The 23,474-nt window shown below is 38.3% G+C and overlaps 3 protein-coding genes across 9 annotated transcripts in view; all 3 read right to left on the reverse strand.

Moving 5' to 3' along the window:
- The window catches only part of LOC132857187 (AP-3 complex subunit beta-2), a 40,119-nt gene extending 33,005 nt beyond the window's left edge, over nucleotides 1-7,114 (reverse strand). For 4 of the 7 annotated variants that reach the window (XM_060887192.1, XM_060887190.1, XM_060887193.1 and 1 more), the window contains exon 1: nucleotides 6,917-7,114. In XM_060887192.1, the coding sequence (XP_060743175.1) occupies nucleotides 6,917-7,029 (113 nt within the window). In that variant the 5' untranslated portion in view covers nucleotides 7,030-7,114. Of the gene's footprint in view, nucleotides 1-893; nucleotides 1,496-6,916 lie in introns of those variants that run through there. The other 3 variants (XM_060887188.1, XM_060887189.1, XM_060887187.1) reach the window with 2 other exon arrangements.
- The window catches only part of tmem258 (transmembrane protein 258), an 80,152-nt gene that overhangs the window by 38,697 nt on the left and 17,981 nt on the right, over nucleotides 1-23,474 (reverse strand). The window lies entirely within an intron of this gene.
- rbpms2a (RNA binding protein, mRNA processing factor 2a) lies at nucleotides 12,568-22,452 on the reverse strand. Its single transcript, XM_060887562.1, has 8 exons — nucleotides 21,891-22,452; nucleotides 19,167-19,244; nucleotides 18,932-18,970; nucleotides 18,780-18,842; nucleotides 18,067-18,217; nucleotides 17,402-17,550; nucleotides 13,542-13,617; nucleotides 12,568-13,380 (listed from the first exon to the last, which is right to left on the reverse strand). The coding sequence occupies exons 1-7, from the start codon at nucleotides 21,942-21,944 to the stop codon at nucleotides 13,552-13,554; spliced, it is 600 nt and encodes a 199-aa protein (XP_060743545.1). The 5' UTR covers nucleotides 21,945-22,452; the 3' UTR covers nucleotides 12,568-13,380; nucleotides 13,542-13,551.

Raw genomic sequence — 23,474 nt, forward strand, 5'->3', positions numbered from 1 at the left:
TGTCCTCAGATTTAATGCACTTTGCAAACAATTCCAGGCAGAGGGAGCAGCAAATTTAAATGCCTTTTTTCCACATTCAGTACGTAGCACTGGAACAGAAAGTAAAAATAATTCTTGTGACCTGAGGCTATAGCTACAAGCATACTTTTTACAGATGTATGTACAAAGATATGATGGAAGTAAACCCAGGATAGATTTATATATAAAAACATGCCAGTGTTTTTGTCTTCGGATGGACAGTGCAGACCAGCCAACCCGAGCATACAACACACAGTGATGAGTGAGGGCTTTAAGATTTGTTATAAACCTCAATGCACCATGATAAACAGTATCAATAGCATGTAAACATGAAGCCAACCGTGCCAAAACTTTTGCAGACGTCTTTCTCTGTCTCCTTACCAAATATTTATTAAAATGAATGTGTGCCTGTTATGTGAGGCTTTTAATGCTGCTCCTTTGTGTTCCTTTATACCCTAGGTAGTAAGCGTTTACAGTGACGAGGAAGTCATTTGAAATATCGATATCGATCTCTTGTGAAGACAAGTTGAAGAAAACATCAATCCAGAAGTTCAGTGAAGAAAGGATTACTGCAGATTAATAAACTTTTTGCTCCAAAAGCAATTATTTTTTTACCTATTATAGGTTAAGCAAGATGAACATGTACTGCATTACTGATGTTGCAGTATAAAATTACACACATTAATATTTAAACTGCAGTCAGAGGTGACATGTTTTTGTTTTACTTTTTATATATCACTGATCTGTTCATTGCATGTATACACTTGACTGTACAATCACTCAAAATTTCCAGCTCTAGTTAATCGCAGTAGTCTGTAGGACCTGTGTGGGGTGTGTGATCCTGCAATGCTCAGTGCATCTGTATGTGTCCTTACCGCAGGGGTTGCGTCTGAGCACTGGGGAGCCCTTCCTCCTGAGTGCCTCCCCCCTCTCCTGCATCACCTCCTCCTCCTCCTCCGGCTGTGCTGGAAGTACGGAGGTGGCGTAGCTCCTCTGGCTGCACAGCATTGTACCAGTTCTGCAGCCCGCCATCTGGGGTGAGCACAGGGCTACGCGCTTCCTCCTGGCCCTGCGCTACCCCCTGCACTGTCTTCACAATGTTCACGGCATTAGCCGGCAGCTGGAGCAGCTTCTGCATCGGGGTCATCTTCATTGGTGATGTTAGGTGTGGAGTTCTGATTTGCTTTCAAACCTTTTTGAGACTCGCATGAGCAGCAGCAACAATCACCCAATTCGTTAGGTATACACACACCTCAACAGTTGCTCAGAGTGCCACCTGTAGGATCTGCAAACGTGGCAGCTGAAGACAGCAGCTCATTGACTTTGGGGGAAAAATCCTCAGTGACCTGTCTGCTGGCCAGCCTTCCTCTGTGTCCTGATGCAAGGTTTCTGGAGTGAGATATTTCTGTAGAAAAATATCAACTCCCAAACCTCCAGACTGAAAGGCAGAGAGATGCTGCTGCTGCTGCTGTTGTGCTCAATCAATCCTCTTCTTCACATGTCAGGGAAGTGAAGGATCTCCCTGCTTAGTGCGGACGTCTGGCGGAGAGGAACAACGATGTGTCGTGAGTCTCTCCTGGGAGAAATGCTATTCTCTGTCTGCTCGGAGGCAACTGCATGTGAGCGCAGCCTAGAGATCTCACAGGTCTGCTCTGCCCCCTCCGCCCCAGCCACGTTAGCACACCCCTCCCTTCTACTCTCCTCTTACAACACTATCACACTGTATCTCTCTTTCTCCCTCTCCCTCCCTCCCTCAGTCTCTCTTTTCTTCAACATATTTCCTCTCGCGTTTCTCATTCATTCATCTACATTTTTATTTCTCTGTACACACGCACACACACCACACTCTCTTTCTGTCCATGTCACTGTCTCTTTCCTTTTCTCTGCCCCTCCCTTTTTTCGTACTCACTCTGACATGACTCAGCTCTAGCAGATCTGTTTAGAATCATCTGCCTGATACCTCCGTGTTTTATTAAGAAACACAAACAGTGTGGCTGAATGGCAAGAAATGCGCACTGCTCAACATTAGCGCAAATGGAGGATTGATTCCTGATACAAGAAAGCAATTTCAGCACACACACATACACACAATCCTATCTCTCAGTGAATAGAGTATACATCACCCCGTTCTGCATTCTGAACTGTAGGTGGCACCAAATTAAAAAATTAAAAAAGGAAAACACATCCCCAGCAGCTGACTGTTCTGATATGAAAGACTTCCCTACATCGTTAAATCTGCACTCTCTTCTTTCAGTACATTTGTGCTCCATTTTATACCAGACCCCTTTTACAAGCACATCGGTTCGCACACACTTTTCACAGATAGGTGTAGAACTCACACAGAGGGCTAGAGACAAGAGAAGCAACAGAGCAACACTGTCATTTACACTGCAGAACACACACTGCAGAACACACTGCACAACACCACCCGAGAGAGAGAGAGAGAGAGAGAGAGAGAGAGAGAGACAGAGTTATCCCAAGTAAGGACCAGCAAAGAGACCTATTTTAATCAGCCGGGGAATATGAATCTCATTTGTTGATTACAGATGGAAATACAGTGCAGTTCGTCCAGCCAGGCTTAAAAGGGTGTGTTGCTAAGGCAACAGCATCAGAGAATTTCTCATTGTCCATGTTTGCTTTGGAACCAGTAAAACAGCCATCTATCTTCACACACACACACAGAGAAATATGTAAACACAGCAATGGGGTGCCAATATAAAACTCCAATTAACCAGCAGAGGAACATCTCTTGTTAAAGGCAAAGCTGACCTCCAAACAACACAGTCAGTCATTAGAATCAGTCAGAATCTAATTACATAATTTTCCTACTTTTGCCACCAACTGTACTTTTGCACCAACTGTACGATGCTACACGTGTAACTACACTCAGGGCTGATGTCTGTTCCTGGAGAACACAACATAGATTAATAAATGTGCATACGTACTGCACTCCAAAAAACATCAGCTGAATACACAATTTTCACAAGATTCACCATTCCTCTAGAAACTTTTTCTAGTACATTTCAAATTTATCACTGATTAGAAAAGACATAAAGTAAAAAAAAAAATAAATAACAATAAAAATAATAAAACTATAATTAAAAATAAACACAAAAATGAACCGTGGACAAATTGTTATCCGGGGCACCAGGACAAGCAGGTGTCATATATGTGTCCAGGCTTTGCCATCAATGTGTCATTTATTGTATAATTCCCATTCAGTACAACAGTATGCTGATGTAGTGGTCAACAGAGTTTCTTTTCTCTTGTACAATAACCAGAAAAAGAAAAAAGGTCTTTCATTTAATCGCACTTCCACTAAGTTGAACTGTTTGTGAATCCTGCTGCTTGATACACTACGCTAACTTGCTGATCACAGCTAGTTAAAGCTGAGCCTAGATAACCAAGGACTGGAAAAACACTGTGGAGCTTTCACTTGTCCAGTGATTAAACTAATGTTCTGAATGTCTAAATTTGTCCATCCTCACCCATATGACTACTCAACTGTCTTTCTACCACTGTCTTCTGCCTTTTGCTAAATACATTTTCTTGGTCTACAGGTTGAAGTAATTACTGTAAGAATTTACAGTTCATGCTGTAGTTTCTAATGTTCATGCTTATTTCATTTGATCTTGAGCAGGTAAGATACTGTAGCTAACAAACTGTAAATAAAGTAAAGTAGTACATTTCTGCCTAATAGTTTAATCATCGCATTTCCTGTTAACAAAAACCTTTATGATTTTACACCAATTCCTCTAAGGTTGGTGTAGATAGATACAGAAACATTTGTTAGGAAGGCAAAATGGCCAGTCAATAAAAGGTCCAAATTGAAGGAGTTACCAAGATCCTGTGGAAGGCTAATAACTTATTCCAGGATAAATACTGTAGTCATGCAGCCACAGTGTCCTTTGAACCTTTTCACTATGTGTCTACCAGACCTTATCTTATGTTATCTGAAGTTCTAGAATAATATTTCACCCCCTAGGGCTGGATGCAGAATGACACAAGCCACTATGGCATAAGGCACTGATCCACCTTAGGACTAACACCTTCGTGCCTTCATTTCGAGGAAGATGAAAAGCCGATCTGATGATTGAATAGTGCCATAGGGTGCATACTTGTCATAACAGGGAACACACAGCAAGTTCACACTAATGGAATTCTGTAAGGTCTATCAATTGTTTAACAAATGTAGCTGACATGAGTTTGGACAGAATCCCTGCATTCAACCACAAAGTCACACCATGTCCCTTCAGAAAGGTTGTGACAAGTGACATACACTTTCAGTGTAGACAGGGACTTTCTGCTGTCCCTGATGGAAGGCCAGTAAACAGTTTGTAAAACTGTTTCACTTGAGGACCAAGGTCTAGAGGCTCTTGAATTCAAGAAGGTCTCCTGGGCTACTTGGATACAGTCCTCAACCTTGGAAAGCTTATGGAGCTTTCATGCAAAGTATAAAGTCTCAATGATGTATTTGAGTCACAATGTCCAACAAACACGACAGACAAACCGATGACAGTGTCTCAGAACATTTCTTAATTGTTTCAGTCCACAAAGGGGCTCACACACTTCCTGTGCTGGAAATGAAACTCCAGCTTCATGTGTGTTAATGCAGTCCAGCCAGCTTGCCAGCTTAGTGGTGGAAGAAATGGAAGGTTTCCTCAACCCATGATCATATGACAGTCGGTCATGAGATGCATGTGAGATTAAAAAAACTTAGACAAATTTTTGAATGCAAAGCAGAAGCAAGTGAAACTTGATGACACTGGTATTGATGCAGATGTCTTCACCGCCACCAGAATAAATATATTATTTAAATATAAGTATTAAATTTTATTTCAAAAGAGAAGCTATTGAAGAAAAATGATTTCAAACATTTGACCTTGCTTGGACCTTGATTCTGTTTGAATCAATTTCAAAATGATCTGCTGGGTAAAAACATTAATCTGTATAAATCCCACAAACTTTCAAACATTTGTTTTTGAGATACTGCACTAATGTGGATCCTGGAGGAATAGACAGAAGGATGAGTGGATGGATGAATGAATGGATGGATGGATAGATGGATGGATGGATGGATGGATGGGTGGGTGGCTGGGTGGACAGATGGGTAGGTTGGTGGATGGATGGATGGATGGATGGATGGATGGATGGACCGATAAACAGACTGACATAATACATAATACATGATATATAAAACCCCAGCACTCAGTGGAGGAGGCATTACAAGCTGAAGTAATAATGTGACAATCCCAACTGATAGCAACTTCCTCTGAAAGATCAGCTACAATATCAGGGATTGCAAAAGGAACTTGAGAGAATGTGGCACATTAAACCCAAGATTCTGACTACAGGAGCTTGAGATTGTCAGGGTTGTGACCCTTTGATAACAAACAAAAAGATCCCAATAACAGGAAAAAAAATCTGCTCATTAAATATGCCACTATATGCACCATAAGCTTGATATTCAGTGCTCTCTCCTGGCAAGGAGAGGAACTATCACAGCTAAAAGTGTAGAAAATTTAATAAATATTGTTTATTTGGTGTTTCTGAGGCTAATTTACCCATAATATACTTTATGTATATTAACTATCTATACAATAAAAGCATTGTAAATCCTCCAGCACTACAATCACCACTTTATTATATTTAACATAAATATGTTTACCAAATAAATATAAATACATTTCAAAATTTAAGTGACTTTCCTGAGAGGTTCTTTAACCAGGTAAAGACATCCTGACTGCAACATTCTGTGACTGAGGACATCATATGATATTCCTTGTATTTTTTGAGTAAATAATATAAAATCAAACACACTTGAAATGAAAAACAGCAATCCTATCACTATCAGATCTCTTTTTCTTGTCCCCATATACAAATAATATGTGTGTGTATTCTGTGTGTTTTTGTCTGCTCAGTGACCTTGGGTATAAGAAAGGCACTATATGAATACACTTCTCCTCTTGTTCTTCTTTCTATCATTATTATATCCTAATAACCACTAATAAAAAGACAATGTTGACCCACAGCCCACAGTTTCTTAATGTTTGAACCTGAATTGTAATCACAGGAAAATGAACAGCTATCGCTCCTGTGTGTGTTCAGACCCGGACACAAACAAGCACTTTAGTTGCAGATGCTCAGCTTCAGTCCTGCAGGATGGTGTCCCCTGATCAAAAAAATTACCAAACTGCACTGGACAACCACACTGTAGAACAGAAATGACTGCCGGGTCATTTACAGGGCAGAACAACCCTGCTGGGTATTTACAGGGCAGTTTTCACAACTTTGAATGCATCAGGACATTTTTACCATAGCAGGACAACAGGGTAACTCAAAGGTATACTGCAGTTCTAAATTTTAATATCAAAACAACGTCACTGAATGGAGTAGCACTCTATCCTAGAGCAGTGACTGAATGAAATGGCGAAATGGTGTGTTGTGAGAATAGTGTGTAGTATGATCAGTGTGGGATTGGGACGCGGCCCGGAATCGACTCTGAGAGCTGTCCACTCTGCAGTCCTGAAATGCTGCACAACACACACACTGGAAGGGATTTAACTTAACCCTGGTCTGAACACAACAGACGTGTACTCGCGTTAAGGTGAAATCACGGAGATGCTAATCCCAGGGCCTCGGTGTATCCACGACAACAGGCCCAGGTCGGAAACACCAACTCACAACAAATGGCTTTTAATGGTTTAGCAAAGGTCCTATTCTGTATTTCGTGTTTTTGTTTCTTCATATCACTGAACACAGTAAACATGGTATTATCGTCAATCTGGCAGCAGGAAGTCGCCATCATCTCGCACCTCCTCCTACTCCACAACCCCCTCCAGGATCATCATGAGAAATAATAATAATAAAAAGCTGAACATGAAAACGAATCCCTCACCTCTTGTAGTCGGAGGAGAAGATCCCTCCGCTGGCCGGGTCGTGGCCATACTCGGGCTCTGCCACGGTGGATGAGCCTCCTTTTTCATCGTTAAAGGCTGAGCTGGTAGACATCACTGCGCTTTCTGCAGGGAAGCTCTCGCGTGCGATCTCTCTCTCTCTCTCTCTCTCTCTCTCTCCCTCACACACACACACACACACACACACACAAATATACCGAGTTTCAGCGGTTTAAGCACGCACACAGAGAGATATACACACAGATACACCGAGATTCAGCTACAATACACAAACACACACACACGCACGCACGCACACAGGTCACGTGACCATCATCCCCTGTCCCCCTCCACCGTCATTCTATCCTATAATTGAAAAAACTAAAATAACTTATCAATGAAATTAAGCGACTTTTCCCTTTTACAGTGTCTGTTTAAAATCAGTACACATACCTGGGTTCCAAATATACACATCAAGACTACATAGCAGAGGTGGGAGTAAGTCACACATGTGCAAGTCACAAGTAAGTCTCAAGTCTTAACCTTCAAGTCTCAAGCAAGTCCGAGTCATTTTTTGTGAGAGTCAAGTCAAGTCAAGTCAAGTCACTGCTTTATGTCAAGCAAGTCAAGTCAAGTCGTAGCTTGAGTCAAGCAAGTCACTGGCAAGTCATACAGATGTTTGATGATTTAACTAAATGTATATATTAAACAAAGTTAAATCTACAGTATTTATGGACTATGATAGTTTTATTTGCAACAAAAATGATTATATGCATTTATTTTTAAAAGGTGTCCACATACAGGTGAGTTGTAAATACAATAAAAATCTAAAAATGAATAAAAATCAAAACTACAAAGCCTAAGATGTAAATGTAACTGAAATAAGGCCAACATAAAAGCATGAAAATATTCAGTATGCCTCAAACATTGCAGAAGACCATGGAAAAGTATATATAAAAAAGTACAATGGTTACTTTGCAACCAAATGGCATTTTTGAACAGGTATTCCCTTTTAATGGGACATGAACACATCCTTAAATTAGATCCTTCCTTTTTAACAACAGAATAACAACAATCAATCACGTCAACCAAAAAACGTAAATTATTGAATCCCACAAACCTTGAAGTGAATTAACTATTGGAGAGAGAGAGAGAGAGAGAGAGAGAGAGAGAGAGAGAGAGAGAGAGAGAGAGAGAGAGAGAGAGATGATTGGAGTGAGGGTAATTTATTAATTAAAGGGATAGTTCACCTAAAAATGAAAATTCTGTCATCTTTTTCTCACCCTCATGATGTTACAAACCTGTATAATTTTCTTTGTTTTGATGAACACACATGTAGATATTTTGAGGAATGAACCATTCATGAGCCCCATTCACTTCCATAGTTGGAAAAAATAATACTATAGAAGTGAATGGGACTCATGAATGGTTTGGTTACAAACATTCCTTAAAATATCTTCCTCCGTGTTCATCTAAACAAAGAAAATTATACAGGTTTGTAACATCATGAGGGTGAGAAAATTATAAAAAAAAAAATTTTATTTTGGGGTGAACTATCCCTTTAAATTGAATGTGTGTGCATGCGAGACAAGAATTTTGCTGTGCTTGCAACTCTGAGGTTTTTTATTTTTATATTTATGTTTTTTATATATATGTACATCCCCATAAACGGTCCATACGCTTTTCACTCAAAGCCTAACACTGAAGACCAATTATAAGTGCTATTGGAAAAAAGCTGACATTTCCACATAAACAGTGACCAACCATTTACACTACATGGCGCTTGCAAAAAAATTAATTTGATAGAACTTTGTCATTCAATTGTGAGCGATGTGGTCGCATACTGCTGTTCTTCTCTTCTCATCTTGCACAAAATCCCGGTACCTGAACTTAATTATTTTTGGTGTAGCGCCTTCCATGTGTCGTCACGGCTGTTAAGGTTTATTAGTTAGTGCGCGCGCTCCCTCTGCGTGCCTGCTGCGTCACGTGGTTATATTACGCACTTGCGTGCGTTTAAAAACAGATTTAAAAACAAAATAGACAAAAAAGATAAAACAAAAACAAAAAAAACAAGTTATTTCGAGTCATTTAACTCAAGTCCGAGTCAAGTCTCAAGTCATGAATGTCAAGTCAAAGTCAAGTCGAGTCTTTTTTTAATATTTGTCAAGCAAGTCTCAAGTCTCAACTGTGCGACTTAAGTCCGACTCGAGTCAAGTCATATGACTCGAGTCCCCCATCTCTGCTACATAGTGCAAAAATAACTAACTAACTAATTAACTAACTAACTAACTACCTAAATAAATAAATAAATAAATAAATAACAAGAGAAAACTCGTCCTACACAGTTCACAAAACATTCAGGGTCCCAACTTGGTCTTATTACACCTGTATCCCAGCATATCTGAGTATTTTACCCTGCTCTCAGATACACACCTATAGAGGTTGTTTAATACAAAAAGTAGAAATAGAAAGAAATTAGACATTTGGCTATTAAAAAACACACACACACACGCATACACAAAACTGGTGAAGTTTAGAGATTTAAACAAAGACCGGGTAGCAGTTCAGCAGTTGGCCTCCAGATGTCGCCAGCACCGGGACTGCGAAAAAACAAGCGATTTCCTAAAACCATCCATTAGAAATGTAAAGTGTAAACAAATCGTAGCAATCTGTCTAGAATATACAGGATAATATTTGTTTATGCTACATAGATTGTCGAATTAAAAAGACAACAGATATTTTAATTTGGATCTTTAGAAAGCGATCTTTCTGCACATTTTAATCTCACCAAGAGTATATAAACCTTCTGGACATTCGTCTTATTTGTGTTTTAAAGTCGTGTAAAGACTATATATATAACAGACTACCGACATTCTGCTATATATAAACTCGAATCGTTTTAATGGGATGTAAATAAGAGGAACGTAAAGCAAACGGAACTATGTACGCCTGACGTTATTCCTAGTCGAACAGCAGCACCTTCACTTAAGTTACAGAGTGACAACACGGAAACTTCTAATACATCGCCGCTAGATGGCGATATTTATTGACTAATTGAGCCAGAGGCGCGACTTAAATGCTAAAGTGTTCTTGAAATGAAAACATGGGTGCGACACTTTATCTTGTTTATGTTCACTGTGGTTTATATGACGTATTTTATATATTTTGTACATAAGTTAGTATTAAAAATAAAATATTCTGTGCAAACCTCGAATTTGATGTACAGATATTTTATAATACTGTTATGATATTAGAATTGTTTAATATGAGAATACAGAGATACAGAGAAATAGGGAAATACTGATCCTTTGGCTTATATCAGATGGTCTTTTTAATTTAATTCAATTTTTGATTAAAAAAGTGGATAAAACTGTTAAACTTCATCCTCGTAACAAGTTAGCACATCTAAAATATAACCAAATAAATTCTATGAAATTTTCATTTTCCTCTTCGTTCAGTTTTCTTCCCATATATTTAGTTAGATGAGTTCAAAATAAAGTGAAAATTCTCTTAGCCACAGCACCATGACCTCTCAGGAATATTTAGCCAAATTGTTAAGTAGCTTGAGATTCCTCTCAAAATGTTTGTTTGTTTGTTAATGTTTGGCAATTTTTATAACAATTGGTTACGTCAGATGTTGCCGTGGCCTGACACAAAGCAACTACACACAATACAGTGTATGTGTGTTTGGGGTGTTAATGAGAGCAGTTGTGAGTTTAAATTAATCTGGACTGACAGTGAGCAGATCAACCAGCTGCTTCCCACACACAAACGGCTCTGTAATAGGTGCTCTTTTGTCCAAAAGGATGGCTAAACTGGTCACTACAATACGTGAGCTAGCTAGTGACCAGTTCCTATTAAGCGTTAAGCAGTATGCAGTAATCCATATAAAAATTACTAGCCCATGTAAATCACAAATGCCATAGTGATGTGATTAGATTTTAGAATTATGATTATTGACATAAATGTGTTAAATTTCCTTCACCATTTTGTGCATGTTCACAAGCCGGATGTATGGCTGAGCTCAAGAGTCAAGAGAGTCAAGTCAGTTTATTTACCATTTGTGAGTTGGTCAAAAAATTGCTTGTTCAGAAGAATGATTCACATCAAAAACTCTCTCTCTCTCTCTCTCTCTCTCACACACACACACACAGTCTATATAAAGTGTAACGTCCAAGTGAAAAGTGACATGCTATGGTATTGAAGACCCAAATAAGCCTTGCCTCTTTAAACTACAAGCTAATTAATTTTAGGGCAAATATGAAGATTGAGAGCAGCTTTACCCTAACTGAGGGCAGAACCAAAATGTAAAAACAAGTAGTTAGACTTGTTAAAAGGTCTAATCAACTGTCCTTTTCCTCACATGTTGCTATGTGCATGCTGCTTCTGTAAAATAGCAGAAGGGTTTGGTTGTTTTCATCCACACAGTCTGCTCAGGTGTTTGAAAACTTGACTGCAGCCGCAATTCACCCTCTTTAAATTATCCAAAATGCAGTAGAGTGACTTGTTTTTCCACCTGCATGAAGACCTACCTCTTCCTGAAATATTTGAACTTGCACATATGTATTTTTAAAAAAAAAAAATAGTGCTATAATTCCTGCTAACAGTTTTCAAACTTATGCCCTAAATGTACAGTACTGTAGGTCTATAGTAGATTTATTTTAATGAATTCAGTATTAAGGTTAGAAACACTTGTAAACATTATAAAATAACTCCTCCAGACTGAATCCAAACAGTAAAGTGGGCCATAACACTTCTTCAGTAGGGTCTCTCTCTCTCTCTCAAAGTGAGCACATATCTGCACTCTAAACATTATGCAAGTATGCATACACCTTCGTGACTCAAACATCCTGTGATTTTCCAGTTCTCTCAACAACAGAGACGTCTATCATTAGTGATATAGTGCATCTACATACAATTCCTCCGTCTGACATTTTTGAGCAAGTGCTCCAGCCAGCTCAGCCCAGCTACTTCCTCTCAGCTCTCAATTGTCCTGTGATCAATCCTAGAGAATTCCTACAACTAGAGAGTAAAAATAGCTCCTTCATGTCTAGTGTATTTGACTGTATAATGTCTTCCTGACTCAATCTTCAAAGAATCTGTATGCAGAAGTTTAGGGGAAGATAAACTGTATTCAGATTTTGAGAAGCTTAAATGAAGGTAAAAGCGTAAAAAGAGCAGGTCTAAGAACAACGCCCCAAAAGGAAGTCAAGGGAGATTTCAGAAAAAAGTCTCATTATATAAGTGAGCAGAGTGTGACCTAAAATGGAAAATGAACGAGAATAATTTTTTTCATGTATGTATTTCTGGCTTTGAGCTCAGTCTTTGACCTTAAGAGGAATACAGCATAATTTTCTACATTATAAAGAAATCCAGAAAGATGATTCAGATCAAGCTGTTTATTATCCAGTCTCACATACTGGACAAAAAAAAAAAAGAAAAAAAAAAAAAGTTCCACTTTTTTTTTTTTAATAATTATTATACTCATTCTTTTTAAACATCATGTTAGCAGGCCATTTCATTCATTAAATTCAGTTCTGCCACAGTCTGAGTAGGTCAGTATTACACACACACACAAAAAAAAATTGCACATATCTACTTCAAAACAAGATAGAGACAAAAAGATCAAAATATCAAGTCAAGACTTAACATCTTATACAGATATACTTATTTAATTTCACAAAAATGCATAAATATTCATTACACAAATGTACAAAAATACTTGTACTTTTTTTTTGTTGTTCAAATATACTCTAACAAGCACAGATACCAGAGCAGGGGCGATGGATATGAGGTCTCGAAGAGAAGCTTCTTAGAAGGATTAGTCCATAATGGACAATTTTACAGTCACAATCATAAAGAATAAAAAAAAAATTATTTAACCCAGTGCATGTGGAATTTGTTTAACAAAAACAAAAAAAACAAAAAACAAAACAAAAGGAGACTCGATAGTAACAAGATGTAGACCTCTACCTTGCAGGTAACATCAGGTGTGTCAAACAAGATCTTCACAGAAGCGAGAACGCTAAAGAGCGCGACCAAATGGAGGAAACACAAGGAGGGGGAAAAACAAAACAAACCAAACCTGACAACTTTGCATTCTACATTTCATGCCATATGATATACTTCAACATGCATAATGATTATCCCCTTTCCCCCCCAAACACACACAACCAACAGAGAGCAGCAAGAACATTTCAACTTGCACATGATTGGCTCGTCACAGGTGTGGCTTTGAATAGTAGAGACTGTACCATTAGCCCATGAGGCCTCAGCTGTACACAACATTCGGTTTTATTTATGCTCAGGGTCCTTCGGTGAAGAGTTTTTTCCAGAATCGATTTATACGATCCATTTATACACTATTTTGTTGCTGCTGTTGATAATATACCTGACAGTATTAAATGTTGATCCCAGCACACATTACTGAGAGGGGCTGAGGGATGGAGGGACGAACCTGCATGTACTAAACAGCACACACACACAGAGAGAGAGAGAGAGAGAGAGAGAGAGAGAGAGAGAGAGAGAGAGAGAGAGAGTGTAGTGAACCAAGAGAAACACAAACAAGTCCATGTTCACACAGTCACAAAATCAAATCCAAAGCTCAGCAGATTTAGAGATACTTACTCTTCTACAATTAACAGAATTGACGGGATTTCCATCCTGGCTGCGTAGTGTCAGAGGGCGAGGGGTACCAGCGCATCTGTGAGAAAGAACAGCAGCTCAGAGCCCAGAAAGATCACACATTTTAATAAATCTAAGTGGTGATGTGGGTTTTTTGGAAAAGAAAACAGTGGGTAGTCAATATTTGTGTGTCTCTCTCTCACACACACATTTATATTTACGTGTTTATATTTACCATTAGTTCTAGGTTAAAAGCTAATATAAAATAAGAATAGTTTCACGAGAAGACATTGCTAGTATGCTCTGAAAAGTATGTTGATGAGATGTGTCACAAAGCATCATTCCATACCTTTAAATCAATAATTCATATTTATACACAGGTACTTGCTTTAGTTTAATCAATATCCAGACATTTTACTTAATTCAATGACTACGTCACTAGTCACTGTTAACAAAACAGGATAACAAAAGAGTAACATGGAGGCATAATGTTTTTTTTTTTGGGTACACTCTTTCAAATGCAGTGGTTGAAAATGACATCCCTTTAGAGGCCAGTGGACCTGAGCTGGTCAGTTCTAAACATATCTATATTTTGCTTGTGGGATACAGTGGACACTGGTGTGGGATAAAGAAAAAACATAAGAGGATAATATCAATATTGTGTTAAATTAGGTCACAAATGACCTCTATTTTCTTTATTATAAATTCAGGACACAGTATTGAGTTTGTTTTGTAGACATTAATCAAACTCATTTTTAAACTAAATCTTAGGTCAACACTATTGTTAGCAAATCATTCACTAGACTCAACATCTTTCATCTGGTTCGCTCTTATGTTACGTTCAGATGCACAGCGACTCTCAGTGATAGTTGTGGTGCTAGACGGTCATGTCATTCATTTTTTAAGGAGAGCTAGTGGTCACCAAGTTGAAGTTTATGCAGATACTGGGCGATTAATTGGTAAATTGTAAGTGAACAGTAGAAATCATGTGATATGCTGTAGAGTGGACACTGCTTCTCCTTCATCTTGTATGATGCAAACAAACTACACTAAATTCTTTTTTTAATTTTCTTTTACACAAACACCAAATCTTCCTCCGGAATGTTTCAATTTATCTGTAAGAAAACAGATTTCGAACGCTAGTTGTTCCACCCATGGAAAAATGCTGTTACTATGGCAACCAGTAGTAGGAGCGCTTACTGGCAAATGGAGACTTATGTGCACGTAGCTTTACTGCAACTGATCCTCACCAAAGATAGGAAAATCCACAAGCTTGCTATATACACTAGTCAACATTTGAAATGGATCAAAACCTTCCATCAAAGTTATCCTAAAACCAAAATGTGTTTTCACAATTCATGCAGGTTTATTATTAGTCAATGCTGTCATTAATGAAATGTCATCATTCATGGTTTTGATGGTCTCTAGGCATGATTGTCTTTAGTTACCAATTGACCGGTCACAGGTGTCAGTCATTGGGAACTGGTCATCATTTAAGGCTCTGAAAGCTTCACTTGAGGTCAGAAAGCATTGAAAATGCCACGCTTAGTAAGATTGCAGGATTCTGACCTCAACGGGGCCATTGGAATGCTGCCAGGAGGCATGACTCAGCGTGAAGCTGCAGATGCAGTGAGAACATCTCAAACTGTCATTTCCTTCAGGAACCCGTGTGAAGCTGCAAACAGTGTTGCTGGAGGAATGGGAAGCCATCCCTCAACAGAATATCTAAAAACTCATCTCAAGCATGCACAGGCAATGCGAGGCTGTCAGAAGTGGTAACACTGACTACTGGCTGGTTGTCTCAATGCATAATGTTTGTTGTTTCTGACTTGTTAACTTGTTTGTCGTACTTGTTAAACCATGCAATTCATGTTTGTTTAACATTATGAACAATGTTTGATCTGCTGTAACATGTGAAATAACATCTTGTTTTGCTGAAATGGAAAAAGCTCTCTTTCCTGTTTTGGGTCCAGCTTCAAGCCCTGATGATCCACACAGAGCGATTACAGTACAGTACTGCACTGCAGGCAATAACGTGCAAGAGGCATTTCCAGTCCATTGTGACTTTAGGTGAATCACAGAAGTACCGAACAACCAAGTTTTTTTTGGTGCACTCTGGTCTTCAAGAATATGTGACAAGCCAGCTTGTGCCAATCAATCATGTCTGGGCACCATCAAAAGTCATGAGGCATGAAATTCCACTGATTAATTGCAGACTTATACATGAATTTTGAACAATATCCGTTCTTGTTTTAGGACAAATTTATGAACTTTTTTATTCCACTTTAAATCTTGACTACTGTATTTTCCATCCCGTGAAACACACCGAAACCTAACCAGTGATACCACAGTCACTAGGCAGACTACAACAGGATCAGAGTAACTTGTTCTTATCCGAGTTTAGCAAAGATTGTGTCCTTCCTTATACAAAGTTAAAATGACGGCACCTTCACACAAAAGCATTAAAAATGCATCAGGAAGTCATTCTAAACTAGACTTCATTTAGTGAACACTCTTGACCCTGAAAACTATTTAACCTTGCAGTGAAGGTTTAGACTTTGGATCAATATAGCTGTACATTTTTATTCCCCCCTCAAGTCAGAGCTTTGTGATATGTTTAGCTTTAACCTGTCCATGTGATTTTAGCAACAGATTAGACTAACTACCAATCTTCTTTAGTCTCCAACTCCCCTAGCCCCTGCCCTCAGAGGTCAAGGCCTTTCACAATACATCAGCACTCACACCAGACCACTCGCTGTGTCCAAACGCAGGTTAAATGATCAAACATCCACTAAAGGCAATAATTTGTGCTTAAAATAAAGAAAAACACTGCAGGGTTGTAGAACAGTTTCTAAATAAGAATGATGGAGCAGCCAGGTTTAAGTGAGATTTGACAAAACCACTTTGTGACCTTACTTCTACTGTACATTGCCATGTTGTCATTGCAACAGAAGGCACAATTTGCCTGTTTAATCAATAAACCCGATCAGTCCAGACTGAACGAATCTGCTACACCAGTCACATTCAATTACACATGGCAGTGAACAGCATTAAATATTAAAACAGAGTCTTAAGCAGGATTGTAAAATCAGTTTTTCTGGCTCAGATACCATTTCATTAATTTGATAATTAAATAATAAAATACATAAGTGACATGATCTTTAAAATGAGGAAAAAAAATTTAAAAAAATATTTTATTGAAGCTCAGTGTTATAAAAAACAATTCTGTGGCTGCACTACAATGTAGTATATAGACTGAAAGCTGTATTTGTATGTAGAACAAAAGTCATCACAGCTTCTTTCTGTTTTAGTAGCTTGTAAAAAATCCAAACATGCCTTTTGGCTAATGTTTAACTGGCCCCCACCGGGCCACAGATTCACTCAACAACCAATGTATAATCCAAGCGGAGACACAATTAAAAACAGATTTTCTCTGTTGTGAAACCCTTAGCAACACTGGCAAATGGAGAATTTTTTTTCCTTGAGAGATATATTGGGAAAGAAGGAACGTTACTCACTCTCAGAGGACTGCTAACAGACAACACTGAAATCAGTGATATTATTATGAAGTTGGAACAGTGACACTGATCTTCACAGCAGAAGTGTAATATACATGAGTCTGTTTGGAACGAGGCAGAGATTGATCAAGCCTCATTCGAATGGAGAAAGCTTCCAGAAGACGTCGCTCTATGAGAGTAGATCTGCTCATTCGTTCCTTTGTTCCTCGGTCAATGATGCATGATGTTTTAGTAAGAAATAAGACCTGTTCAAACTAAAGGGGCAGCTGGTGTACAGGCTCATCAATACATGTACAGCATGTGGTTGTAAGGAAAAGAACAGGAACACACTGTTTGCTCCCTCACCTGGGCATGCAGGGCAGCGGCAGCTGCAGCGGCTGCAGGGTAGGTGAAGGCGGTGTGTGGCAGGCCAGGGGTTAGCTCAGTGGCGTAGAGGGGATACGGTGTCCATGCCTCTGGGGATGCTGGGATCAGTGCAGCACCAGTTAGATCATCTAAGTAAAACAACAAACATTAGGAACAGCCAGTCTCACGCAATCTGAAGTGAGCACCATCTACATCTCGTTATTTTTCCTCCACAAAGGAGGAATGGAGAAATTAACAGAATTAAAAGAAATTCCCCTTTATACAGTACATATCAAATGAACCTGTGAACTGTTTTACACACAACAACTCACACTGGAGATGACCATCACTTTTTCTGCAACTGAGGATCAGGCAGTACTGATATTGTTTTCTTTAAAAACTATCAAGCTCAATTTTTTATCTTTTACACAAAAACTCTTACACAAACTGTAACTAAAATAATGTCTGCCTATATAATAAATGCAAAGCACAAACCTAAATATCAAAATCAATCCCAAATATTAAATCAATCCTAACAAAAAGAAAAATCAGTTGCTTCTGTTCATATCTAAATAGCATTGTACGCTTAGCATGATGGAGCTCTGGCAGAATGTTGAAGAAAAATGTGCACAAGTGTGCATTTAAAGCCAGACTGGCATACTCACATGGATCACGTGCAATAAAGTGAGCCCCGAGAGCTGGGTGCAGGCTTGAGGGATTCGGTGTGCCCATCAGCTTACTCTTTGCCATCTTGGTGTTAGCCTTAGCAAACTCCAGACGCAGTGTCTGGGGGTTCTCCGGGTCAAAGCGAATCCCCTTATTTTATTTAAAAAAAATAAAAAAAAATACAGGACAGTGTAGCAGACCAAAAGGGTTTGAGGGTCAGTGCATAGTGAGTGTGATCTCAGGGCCACACTAATGAAGAGTGAAAGCAGTGTGGTTCAAACCATAACCATTTGCTAATAATTGCTAGAAAAGCAGAATGTTAACAGTAACAGTCATTTTTATTCTGGCTGCAGAACCATGTGAAAATAGCAGATTGATCAGTTTGTTTAGGGCCACGGCAGTGATTAAGTTATGAGGTATCAGAGACTGTGAGACGATGTGCCCTTTTCAAGCTTAACAGATACAGAAGACATCTGCTGTATTTTGACAGCACTGAGGGCTTTTAAATCTAAGCCAACAACCCAGTGACGTCATGGAACTTTCCACTTTTAGGGACTGAAAACGAAGCAAACTTATTTAGGCACGAAAGGCATTGAGTCATTGAGTCAAACTTTAAGATGCGAGATATGGTGCACAAGCTGGGGAGCTGAATCAATAATTCAGTATTCACTGCCACACACATTTACTTACAGACGACTGAACGGTTACTTACATTTAATGCGTTTTTAGCTGCTTCGGCTCCAGACCTGCTGTCAAAGGTAACAAAGCCAACGGGCTGAGAGAGAAAGACGGAGGTTTAGATTGATGAATTAATCATGTAGAATCCTTCCATTTAATATTTACACAGTAATTCACAAATAATACCTGCTTCGAAGTTAGTTTTATAAGTGAGCCTTCATATCCCTGAAAAAAATTAAAATAAATCAGAAACACAATTATATTTTTGGGTAAACATGACTCTTTACAGAATATAGTCTGTTAACTGACAGACTATACATAAATATAGCTGATACACACAGACAGACCCTTAAATATACATCATGAAATATTCCAGAGAAGAAGAAGCATGTTACTTCAGAGCACTCAGTTTTTTGAATACCTTGAACGGCCTGAACAGCAGGTACAACTCCCTTGGCTTGATGTCTACAGGCAGACCACTGACAAAAAGTGTTCGTACCTAGAAAATGAAAATGCCTCAGTATTCACAGAACACACACATGCAAATTAATCCTTTATGTTTGAGTATGCAATGGGCTAATAAGAGTCTTGAAGTGTGCTTTCACTGTGAATTTGATTTTGTGGAACAGTACCAGTACCTGAAAAAATATAAAATATACTGTTTATTAATCAAGTTTTAAACTACCTTCAGTCCTGCCCGCTTGCAACTTTTCCCTTCCTATTTTCTCAGAAACTCTCTCCATTTTCTGCAGCTTTTGTTCAGTATTTAAGATTGACTGTACACTGAAATCATGAGAAACTGTGTTAGTTAAGTGAAGACATTAAGTGTGCGAACGGCTACCAAGTGTGAGTGAGCGAACCGAGCGTGAAAAAGTGTTTTGTGGATGCAAGAATCTCTCTACGGGGAACGAAAAAGAAATTCTGCTTCAATACAGTGGAAGGCAGAAAAGTCTAATTTCACTACAAAATGAATCAGATGAAGCAAATAGTGAAATAGTGATTGGAAAGGCTATAAAAGAGGCTCAGTGGGAAATCTACTGAGCACAAAAGAAAAATGTTGATTTATACACATTTGTGAAAAGTATACATAAAAAACAGGAACGGTGGCGCGCACTTGTGCCAGATATTAAAAAAAAAATAAATAAAATACTGTACACATACTTGAGCACGAATATTTTATAGGTTTCTTTCTTAATCTTGCCTTGAGAGGGGAGGAAATAAAACACAAAAACACAGTGTTGACTGCTGGAGTCCATCCATATATTACCTTTAGCTTTACAAAGATATTGGTGGAAATTAGTTTGCTCAAAAAAAAAAAACCCACACATTTCAAGCCTGACAATTCAGCTCAAGCCTCACATTTGGAAATGCATCATTTCCGCCACATACAGGACGCACTGGAACAAAGTCATCATTTCCTTCATTTGAGAGGACACTAAAGCCTGGACCAAGGCAGGGATGTTCTCAAAGTGAGTCAGCGCGAGTGAGCCAACAAACACTGGACACAAAGGTTAAAGCCATCTCTAGTATTTCTGACCTTTTTCAAATGGAATCCACTGTAAAAGTTGAGCAATACGTTTTGTGACAATGAACGAAAAAAAAGCTTAACGACTGCAGAAACTGCTGGATAAATGAATGAATCACGACAAACGTATTGCTTCATGTTCATAATTCCACGTCTTCTCCACTTCAAGACTCAAAAACAAGTCACACACCTGTTACAGCCAGAACACACTTGTGAGACTTGGAGGAGAGCATGCAGCATCTGGCCTGATTTTAGCAGAGCTCTAGCACCACAATATCTTCACCATAAAAAACTAACTCTACAAAATAACTCCACAGATACTAAGGATCATTTCTACCTAGAACCATGATGACAAACCAAAACTGCAGAACTGTACAGGAACAAGAAAAAGTACAACAGATCAACTGTTAATCCAAGACAAATTGAGTTTATGACCAGTATAAAATGCAGTGCAATATAATCGTCGTGTAGCTACAAGGTGCCTTGATCCACAGGTTTTTTTAAAAAAAAAAAAAAAAAAGACAGACTGCAGTCCTGGAGAGACACTGGTGGCGTTTGGTCTCCTACAAAATAATGGAAAAACTAAAACAGCAGAAATGTAGCAGGAAATCCCCCCCTCCAGTGCAGGGCCAAAGTTGACAGGAAGACTGGACAAGGTTTCAGTACCTTCAGCCATGTTATTTGCAGCTTTACTGTCAATGAGCATTTGAACCCTAAGCACAGTTGACTATGAGCTAACAGACATTCAGCTTAACACCGCTCACACATGCTATATCTTTTAAACATATTTGCTGTTCAGAGTAACGTTAAATTAGTTATTACTCAATGAGCTGGGTCAGTTAAGGAAGATGCTTAATCAAAGCCATCAGGAAATTATTAATATTATTAAAATGTAGAGATACAATAATACAGCATTATAAACTGCATTTTAATGAAAGTGAAACCATGTAAATGCTTAAACCGGGGACTAAACTATACTATTTCATTGTCAATTACGGTTCCCTCAAGGACCTCTTTTAGCTTTTAAATAGCCTTAAATCTGATTTAAGGTTTATAAATTGAAGTTAAGGACCACAATTAAAACTTTTCATTTATTAGATTAATACTTGTAGTACTTCTAAGAGAAGATGTGCTCCTAAGAGTGAGAACATAATCTAATTTATGCTCAAATAAAGTATTTTTCCCCCTCATTGAGTCATGAATTTTAAACAGTGTTCAATAGCAGTCACTATGAAACAGAGCTAACTCGAGATGATCAACTTTACACCATCAGACTAAAGATCAATCATCAACTAACTACACAGCCAACCATTTCCTTTCCAGCTCGCATTCTTCCATCAAATAAGTAAAAACAAAACAAATCTGAACAACAAAACTGGCACCATGAAGCCTCTCTCACACCTGTGCTGCGTTCAAGAGCCACATCCCTGCACGCTGGATGTCGACATTCTTAATAAATTAGAAAACAGAAAAAAGTTTCTATATATTACTAAAAGTGGGCTACATTAAAACTACAAAAGAAAAAAAAAGAGGAAGTAAAACTTTCCCCAAAGTTCGGACATCTTTATCAGCTCCGTCCAGCAGAAACACACAAACTTTAAAGAGTAGTTTGTCCCTTACCTCCTCCTCTAATGATACATTGTTGTTCGGCTCAGAATCTGATTTGAGACTCATTGTGTAACTTTAACGCTTCTTTACGCGATAGGAGACAAAAACTTTTTTTTTTCGCTTTTTCCCTGTCGATGGATTTTTCTTTTCTGTTCTTTTCTGGGTTTTTGCCCTGACGTGCGTTAAAGTTGGCAGAAGAAACTCTTGGTGTTGTTTGGTGAGACTTCAGGAAAAGGTGCCCAGGTGAAGCCGTGCTGTAAGCCAAAGTATCCAAGGAGGTACCAGAAAATGAAAAAAAAGAAAAAAAAGAAAAAGCAACAACAACAACAAAAAATTTAAAGGTGATGTAGTGGAGAAGTGCACTGTGAGGGTGAGAAAAGGGAAAAAGAAGTGATTTTTTTTTTTTGCTTGCTTGCTTTCCCCCTGCCTTGCTCACATCAAGCTCGCTTGAGTTTAAATTCAATCAGGAGAGAAATGGAAGACAGGTTCAATGTAAAAGGTGAAGATCTCTCCGCGCTCCTGTCCTGTTCCTCTGCTTTTCCATTCGCTGATCAATCATATTAAAGGTGGAGGAAGAGTGAAGCAGTGCTACAGATGGACTTCAGCTGGCCCCAGGCCCGGCCCACTGCCTGCATCAGCCCCTTACACACACACACACACACACACACACACACACACACACACACACACACAGAGGGCGGACCTGTGCACTACGGCCAAAAACTTTCTGCTTTACTTTTCTTTCATTTTATTGCTAGCGTTTATTTAATTGCTTCCTTCTTTACTAGGAAGAATCACAACGTTTTATTTCTTTCTCAACATATTTCTTTCTACTCCTTGTAAAACATAAGCTTTTATGTTCTGTTCATTTTCAATCCTTAACAGAATCATATATTATATATTATATTATATAATATTTTATTTTATATAATGTTATATTATATTATATTATATTATAAACATATTTATGACGCCCAGTTCCTGGAACACAACCTGTTCTGTACATTTTATTTTATATGCTCACATTTTCATTCATATGATTGCAGAATTACTGTTTATATTGTAGCTTAACCATTGCAATCGGATTCAAATATTTATTTACACGTAAATTACATATATAAAAAAAAAACTTTGAAAATGGAAGAAGTAAATAAACTTAAGTACCACTGCACTGTGCATGTGCAAAAGGTATTTAATTAGTCAGATTCTTGTGTTTACATTATTATATGTTGTTATATCCTATTTAGCGTATTGTTTCAGATCTACATTACACTTCTAAATCTTATCGAAATTTCATTAGGATCTAACTTAATTGGCTCGATTAAAGTGTTTACGTCAAGGATTTTCAATTTGATCAAGCTATCAATTTGATTTATTTGGTTCATTTTTTCAGATTGTTAATTTGCTTTTTTATTTGCGTGGAAAAAAATACTGAATGTTTCCAAAACCCATCCCTGTTCTAACGCACTGCATTCAACTCAGCACCTAATAAACAGCTTTTCCAGAGTTCAGAAAAGCAGGAGTGTGTGTGTGTACTGTATGTGTGTGTGTGTGTGTGTGTGTGTGTGTGTGTGTGTGTGTGTGTGTGTGTGTGTG

Source organism: Tachysurus vachellii, chromosome 14, assembly GCF_030014155.1.
Source record: "Tachysurus vachellii isolate PV-2020 chromosome 14, HZAU_Pvac_v1, whole genome shotgun sequence".
Classification (NCBI taxonomy): domain Eukaryota; kingdom Metazoa; phylum Chordata; class Actinopteri; order Siluriformes; family Bagridae; genus Tachysurus; species Tachysurus vachellii.

Coding starts and splice junctions, on each gene's coding strand:
- rbpms2a (XM_060887562.1), bottom strand. CDS start 21,944: ATGAGTCTCAAATCAGATTCTGAGCCGAACAACAATGTATCATTAGAG. Junction 18,971..19,166: donor TGCTGTTCAGGCCGTTCAAG/GTATTCAAAAAA, acceptor AATTTTTTTCAG/GGATATGAAGGCTCACTTAT. Junction 13,618..17,401: donor CCGCTGCCCTGCATGCCCAG/GTGAGGGAGCAA, acceptor TCTTTCTCACAG/ATGCGCTGGTACCCCTCGCC.